Below are 7,728 nucleotides of genomic sequence, written 5' to 3'. Positions count from 1 at the left end.
GCCTTAAGGTTTCAGTCAGGAGTGACCTGTTAAATATTGTTCATAGCAGCTGCATAGACAAAAAGCAGGGCATGTGTCCGTGGAAAGCTTTTATTAGAAAAAAATTCTTCGATAGACTATTTTGTTTCCTTTCTTCCTCTCCCGTTCTTATAAGAAACATACTGCAGTTGAAACCTGCTAAATTCTGAAAAAACATGACAGTTATTGTATAAAACTTACAAAAGCTGTTCCTAGCTACATCTGCTCAGGGAACTGTCCTGCTGCAGGCTGCCCTGTGACAGGTATCTGTGGCTAGTGTCCCGTGGGGGAGGCTGTGTGTGTGCAGGTGCAGCCGGTGTGCTGGAAGGACGCTGGGAAAAACAGCCCTTGGTCGAGCTGTTTGTGAGGCCACCGTGTTTTCTGGGACTTGTCCCAGAGAAGCAGGTACCACCTGAGCTGTGAAAGATTCCCCTGCTGGCTCTCAGGCAACCCAAAATGTTCTCAGCCTAAACTATGCTTTTTTTAACACGCATGAAAAATGCTGGTTCGAGTGAGAAGCATACCTTGCCCTTTGCTGGCAGCAGCGCAATATTAGACAAAATCAGTGGGAGAACTTGTGGGTTAAATGCACCTGCCCTCCCCACCTCTCCAAACCTCCCAAGTCAGGCTAGCAGGGCTGCAGCCTGACTGTTAAGTGCCCAGAGGCTCTAGACAATATAAATCCTATTTACAGGAAGTGCTAGAAAAACATGAACGTGAAAAGAAATTCAAACTTGGTATGAAGCTTGCTGGTGAAAGTGCTGGGGCCGTCTCTCCCCCTCTGCTGCAGAGAGGTTAATCCGTCACTTCGCTGTAATAGTATTTCTGGGCAGCGTCTGTCATCTTCCAGTCGGCGGCCCGAAACTCGATGATCTCCAGCAGCAGGAGCTGGGACAGGGAGCTGAGCCCCTCCTGCAGAAGGAAGCCGTCTCGGAGGAGGGAGAAGAGCTCATCCATCCGCTGGGAGTTCATCTTCTCCAGCTGCTCACCGATGCGATGGAGCTGGAGGACCAAGCAGTCCACCTTCAGAAGGAAGAGAAGATGGCTGAGTATAAAGGAATGGAGAGCTCTGGCACATCTCTGTGGAGGTCCCCATCAGTGACTTATGGACCAACTCATCTAGTTCCCTCTGTTCTGGAGTTCCAAAAGGCAACAGTCCTGCTTCGCCCAAGTCGCTGTGATCCGGGAGGCAGGAGAAGCTGAATGTCTCGTCTGCCAAAACCACTGGAAAAGCACATCCAGAACTCCCCGTCTCTCAGATAAAATTGCCAGAAAAATTCACCCACAACATGCGGAACAACGTTAATTTCCTGCGAGATGTCCAAGAGATGATGGGAAGGCTGAAGCCGAGGCCAGAGCAAGGAGGTGCCTCCGAGAACAGAGGGAAGTGGTTGGAACATGCACTAAAGCTCTTAGGAAGTCTGGGGCTTCGCAGGAAACGGGCACTAACTAGGTCTGTGGAGAAGAGGGGAAAGTTGATGGGCTGCAGAGGTGGAAGGGTTGTGCTAAGATGGGAAAAATCCTTGAAGGGCCCATCCAAGGGCCCCTACAGGTACAGGACCCCCTTGCCTGAGGGGCTACTCAGCCATGCCCATGCATCCAGCTCCAGCAGAGCCTTCTCCAGCCACCTGGGCTCCAGCAGAGCCTTCTCCAGCCTCCTGGGATCTGGCACAGCACCAGTGCCCCGGGCCCAGGCAGGTGAGCAGCAGCTACACAAAGCATGGCACAGCAGGTCCCGGGAGCCACCGCGGGGACACAGGGCCGCTCTGCACACCTATGGTCACTGCATCACAGCTGCGGTGGCTCGGCAGGTCCGTGTGACAGCTGCTTTTCCAGATGTCTGGCAACCAGGGCTGCTGGAAAAGCAGCTGGGTGGGGGGAGAGCAGTCATCTGCCAGACGGTCCCTGCTTCCAGGGACAGCTGGGCTGATTCTCCCAATCACTGGGAGAAAAGCTACCCCGAGGGAGGACGTGCAGCCTGGCCCAGGGAGTCACCCCCAGCACCTCCATCCTGCCTCCCTCGAGGCTGCAAACCCTCCTGCCCGGGGGTCCTGGGGAGGCCGCTGTCCCCGCTCTGCACCCTCCCCGGGTTGTCCTTTTGGCCAGTCCTTGGCAGGACAGCGGGCACAGCCGTGCCCTTCTCCCTGCACTCACCTCCTCCTCCTTCCGCAGGCTGTCGGGCTGTGCCAGCCGGAACAGGCAGTCGTAGACGGGGTTCACCAGAGCCATCATGGGCATGTTGTTCACCTGCGAGGAGGCAGAGCCATCAGCAGCCTGGGGGCAGGGAGGGAGGAGCCTGCAGCTATCTTAAATAGTTGTTCCCTTGCTGCTTTTCAAAGGATGAGGATGCAGAAATTAGCTGTGCTGCCAAATGCCGTATTGGTGGGATTTACATAGGAGACCAGACGTTCAAGCCTCCAGGAGCCAGAGCAACTGAACAAATGATCTAAAACCCATCTATTTTTAAATGTAAGCAGGTAGTCATGGGAAATACACTTGTTGCAACAGCATTTCTCCTGCCTGCAGCTCTACTTGCATCACTTTTACATCTACTTGAAGCAGGCACCCAAGTATACGCGCTGTAGTGACGGCCTGCAGAAAAACTGTCAGTACCTGGGCTAGAAATGATGTCAGCACCCATGGGTGCCCCCTGAGGACCTCACAGCAACTAAACTGGTTCAGTCTGGGGCATTTGGGAGGAGGCAAATCAGGGGATTTCAAACACCAGGTACAAAATAAGGCAGCTCGGACTTTGTGATTGTTCCCAGAGACGGCTCTGCCTCTCCAAGCTGGTTCGCTTGCCTTCAGGTAGCACCAGCCCCACAGCATCCTCAGGCTGAGGACCAGCTCTGGCCCCCACTGCCAAGCCACAGCCCCGGGGCTCCACACCACACCCCTCCAACACCCCTGCCCTGGCATCTTTGGGTGCCCAGGCCCTGCTGGCACCCCTAGGCAGCAGCAGCCAGGTGCTCCTGCTCCAGCTCCTTACCCTCAGGTAGTCGAAGATGTTGCAGATGAACGTGACGTAGCAGATCCACGCCTGGAGTGAGCGGGTGCGCAGCTCCTCCCTGTCCTTGAACTCCTGCTGCAGCCGGTTCAGCAGGCTCCTCCGGAAGATGCTCTGGCCGACTTGTTTGCTCTCTGCCTACGAGCCCACAAAAGCAGGATGGAGGGATGAGATGGTGTGAGAAGAGCAGGGGGATGCTGCTGCTTCCGTGATGCAGGACCACGCAGATACCCTCCTGTGATTGCCCAGAGAGGCAGGAAAGCTGCAGGTGACCACCTGCACTCACCGGCTGCGTGCCTGGGTGCTGCCACCGCAGAAGAGGGCAGCTGGCTGAGGGGTCAGAGTGCAGGGAGGGGGGCGAAGCCCCTCCTGGCCCAGCCTCGGGACAACCCACACAGCTCAAGTGTTTTGCTGTTTGGGCACGAGGAGCTCTCACCTGAATGATGGTGTAGCAGATGCGCCCTGCCTCCTTGCTGAACACACAATCTTTCAGGGACTGGTCCACTATAATATTGGCCACTTTCTCCAGGTCCACATTGCTGGGGTCTGCAGAGAGGAGAAACGCTGTCAGGACCCAGCGCCCTTTGTGCCCTGCTTGCTTTGGGGTACCTGGAAAGCAACCAAGATCAGCGCGGGGCCTGGTACAACCATGTTATGTGGTGCAAAACCTCATGCTCACTCCCACATCGAGTCACAGCCCCTCTTGCACACCGGCTGCTTTGGAGATAGCATCTCCAGCAGTGCATGGTCCTCCCAGGCTGGAGACAGGCACCATGATGGGAAACTGATGGAGGAAAGCAGATGATATGGGAAGCAAGAAGCTGATCTGAATCTGAAATCTCAGCGCTGCTTCCAAGGTGGGTTAGCAGGAGCCAGCTGTGCAAACTGCCTTTGGATAGAAGTGGGACTGAGCAGGAGCTGGGGGCTGGGAGGACCTGGCGGTGGGAAGGGGCAGGGCACAGGAGCCAGGCACTGGGGAGCAGCGAGAGGCCAGGCCTGGGCAGAGATGCTGGGTCAGAGCAGGAGAGGAGGGTACCCCAAAATCAGAGAAAACCCCAACGATGAGCACCAGGAGCCAGGTTTGAACAGCTGCGCCATTAAACTTTGGGGAGGAGGTGAGATGGGGCAAGAAGGCGCAGGGAGCGAAGACCTTCCCAGAGAAGATTCACCAGCAGGACCCAGTCAGGGATGAACAGCGTTTATGAAAGAGCTTTTTCCACTTAGCAGTTGGTGTTCCTTAAAGCGGTGCAGGCACTCAGCTGTGCACGGCAGAGGAGCTAGGAAAAAAGCCTGCTGACCTTTGAGGGCTGTTTTCAGCAGCTTCTGAGTCTCTGTGTCGAACGACTGTATTTTATACTCTTCTTTGCCTGTTTCCCCCATGACTGGCTTCCTCCAAGGGCAAGAATCTGGGCAACGGATGGGCTAGTGACAGTCCCTGGGGAAAGAGCACACAGAGCTTAGTTGGAGAGGCAGAGCTTCACCCGGCCGCCTGGCAAATCCCACCTGGTGCTGGAGCACAGGCTGTTATCCTGACAGCCCCGCACCCCAAGGAAACGCCTCTGTTAGCCCTGCACCCAGCTCTGGCCCTAGATCTGAGCAAAGCCTCACTCCCACATTTTTTCAAGTTCCTACTAGGCTGTGACAGGACTTCATCTTCAGAGCCTTGAGGTTTTTCTGATATGAAAAATGCGTTGCAGCCTATTGATCTGCAGGTTCAAAGTGGACAGCTCACCAAGGCAGCCCCAAAATACACCTGTCTCGCCTCAGAAGGCTTCCCCGTGGCTGTATCACAGGGAAGCAGATGCGGGAGCACCCCATGCAGCTGCTCCCTTGTGCCTTTGAAACACCAGTTCAGCTGGCTTCACCCAAAAACCTGGGAAGAATCAAAGCCGGCACCTAAGCATCCAATGCACATTTGGCAGGGTGAGCAGAGCACCTCTCCTGCGCTGGAGCCAGGCTCCCTCCGCTCCCAGCGGGACACAGCGAGCTCTACAGCCAAATCCCCGACAGCTCCCAACTCATCCCCCCGCAACCAAGCACAGCCCTCTGCAGTACCAACGGTGCTCCTAAATAATCTCTAGATTCGTTTCGTTTTCTTCTGCTTCGTGATACAGTGAAGACAGCAAGAGGGTACGCACGCACGGCACAGAGGAAGGAAGGGTTTTTGACACGCGCACGAGATGATCTGCTGGATGCAAAATGCTGGGCTGGCCAGACCCACAGCACCAACAGGGGAAGGCAACCGGCCAAATGAGTTTTGCCAGCTCATCGAAATTCCTCGGCCATTACTCACCCTCTCTGCAAAGAGGTCCCTGCCCAGATTAAAGCCGAAGAGCCCATGGCCCTTTAGAGTAGGACATGTCCCACAGGCGGCCCGACCCCTCGGACACACCACTTGCCCACGTAGGGGCCCAGAGCAGAGCGTGGATCTCACTGGTGGGTCCAGGTTCTGCCTCCTCGCCCACCTCTGCTAGGCTCAGGGCCCCCCTTCTGTCGGGGGGCACAACCCGCTGCCCTCGCAGCTGAAGCTCCCACCCGCGCAGGGTTACCTGCCCCAGACCCGCACAGAGGTTTCCCAGGTGGGTTCAGCAGGCGCCCTCCGTGCCATGCCTGTTGGCCAACGATTCCTACCCCACCTCGCCTCCTGCATCGCCTCTCTGCATCCGCGCTCACGCCATCCTGCGCTGCCGGCGGAGCAGCCTGGTGTGCCAGCAGCATCGCAGCGCCCAGGGAACCAGGTGGGAGCTCAGCACCGCACCCAGCGAGGCAGAAAGTGCCCGAGCCCGTCTGGCAGCGTTCCTGCCACCACCGCCCAGCACCTCGCCGCAGCATCCTTCCCCCCACTTTGGACTGCTGTGGCAAGCCACCCTGCCCAGAGCAAGCCACGATGGGCCAGTGTGGGCCCAGCCCGGCCTCATCTGCACCAGGGATCCTGCCGCTGCCCGGGCCACCTCGCCCGAAGGGCTGGTGGCCATAGGTGTCACTGGGCACTGCAATGCCTATGGGTACTGGCTGCCCCTCTGCCAGCGCTCCCCACCAGACCAGCCGTGCTGGGCACTGGTGCGGCTGGGCTGGAATGTCCCCGGTCTGCCGGGGCCCGGCCGGGGCCGTGTGCCGGGGCCACGCTGCGGGGCTCACACCGAGCGCGACGGGCCGGCCAGCACGGGGAGGGGGACGGGAGCAGCCCGGTCTCCTCTGCCCCCCCGGCCAGGGGCACTCCGGGCCACCCGGCACCCCCAGCTCTGAGCCCCCCGGGACCCCCCCGCCGCCCCAGCCCCGCGGGCGGCACAAGCCGAAGAGCCCCCCAGGACGGAGGGAGCGGCGGATCCCGGGGAACCCGCCCCCGGCCCCCCCCAGCGCCGCCGGGCAGGGCCGGGCAGGGGGCGCCGCCGCCAGCCCCACCGACCTGCCGGCCGCCCCCGCTGGCTGCTCTACCCGCCGGGACATCGCCGCCCCGGCCCCGCTCGCTCCCGGCGCGGCCCCGGTTTCCTCTTAGGTCATTTCCTCGGCCGAGCCGGGGGAGGGGAGGGCCGGGCCGGGGGAGGGCCGAGCCGAGCCGGGCCGGGCCGGGCGAGCAGCGGCAGCGCCCCCGCCTGCGAGCGCCGGCCCACGGCGGCGCCCCCGGCCCCAGCACTGACCCCTCGGGGCCGGCCCCGCCCGGGGCTCCCCCCGACCCCAGCACTGACCCCTCGGGGCCGGTCCCGCCCGGGGCTCCCCCCGATCCCAGCACTGACCCCTCGGGGCCGGTCCCGCCCGGGGCTCCCCCCGATCCCAGCACTGACCCCTCGGGGCCGGTCCCGCCCGGGGCTCCCCCCGATGCAGGTCGCTGCTGCCCCCCGCCCGGCCGGGCAGGCACCACAAAACGCAGCAGAAAAAGCGGGTGAAGAAGGGGGGTCTCGCAGCGCACAGCTCGCTGCAGCAGGGGCCCGGCAGGGCGCAGCCGCTTCCCGATCTCCCTCCAAGCTCGCGGCCATCCCACAGGGAAGACCCCCGGAGGGCGAAGCCTGCGCAGCACAGGGCCGCCCGGCTGCCGGGGCAGAGCAGCAGGAAGGTGGAACGCGCAGGTTGGGGACATTTTCTGCAGCGCTGTGGCCTGCAGAGACACTTGCCCGAACGCCTCCAGCACGGCTGTGTGGCTCAGCACCAGCTGGCTCCACCAGCCCCTCTGGGCACAGCGCCGGGACCGCCAGGTCACCTGCAGCGAAATAGCTGAAGATCTCAGCTCCAAGATCTCAAAACGCAGCAGACACAACCCCCCCGGCCGATCCCCCTCGGTGCGGTTCTCAGCAGCGATGCCCAGAGCATCGCTCTGCATGGCAGAAGGGCTGGGGCACTTCTGCCTGCTGCTGCGGTTTGAGATCTTGGAGTGCAGGTGGCTGTTTCGCTGCAGGTGACTTTGAGAGCTGCGTAAAATTCACGAGGAGCACCTAGAAGCCAGCGACTGGAAGGGATAAACCCACTGGCTCCTGCCACCCCACACTCTGGGCCCTGATCACCCTCCCTGGGGAAGGACATGGCAGTCTGGGGGGTCCCGTGGAGTGTATGGACCAGGAAGAAAGGAATAAACAACCTGCAGCGAGACATGAACATAATAAAATATTTAATGTACCTTTTCTCAAAGGTAGGCCCGCGTTGTGCGCGTTGTGCTCAGATGCTTTCGGACGACAGCAGCCGCAAATATCCACTCAGGCAGCACAGCAAAA

The 7,728-nt window shown here is 60.1% G+C and overlaps 1 protein-coding gene across 2 annotated transcripts; it reads right to left on the bottom strand.

Moving 5' to 3' along the window:
* Nucleotides 1-76: 76 nt before the first annotated feature.
* MIF4GD (MIF4G domain containing) lies at nt 77-7,728 on the bottom strand. Of its 2 annotated transcripts, none has more exons than XM_040581721.1 (6): nt 7,635-7,728; nt 4,324-4,460; nt 3,462-3,571; nt 3,008-3,163; nt 2,173-2,265; nt 77-1,041 (listed from the first exon to the last, which is right to left on the bottom strand). In XM_040581721.1, the coding sequence occupies exons 2-6, from the start codon at nt 4,403-4,405 to the stop codon at nt 814-816; spliced, it is 669 nt and encodes a 222-aa protein (XP_040437655.1). In that variant the 5' UTR covers nt 4,406-4,460; nt 7,635-7,728; the 3' UTR covers nt 77-813. The 2 variants fall into 2 exon arrangements, with proteins under 2 accessions (XP_040437655.1, XP_040437656.1); XM_040581722.1 differs by lacking the exon at nt 7,635-7,728 and adding an exon at nt 6,432-6,529.

The sequence above is a fragment of the Falco naumanni genome, chromosome 1 (genome assembly GCF_017639655.2).
Source record: "Falco naumanni isolate bFalNau1 chromosome 1, bFalNau1.pat, whole genome shotgun sequence".
Taxonomy (NCBI): Eukaryota; Metazoa; Chordata; class Aves; order Falconiformes; family Falconidae; genus Falco; species Falco naumanni.
This window is presented reverse-complemented; position numbering and strand designations above follow the sequence as displayed.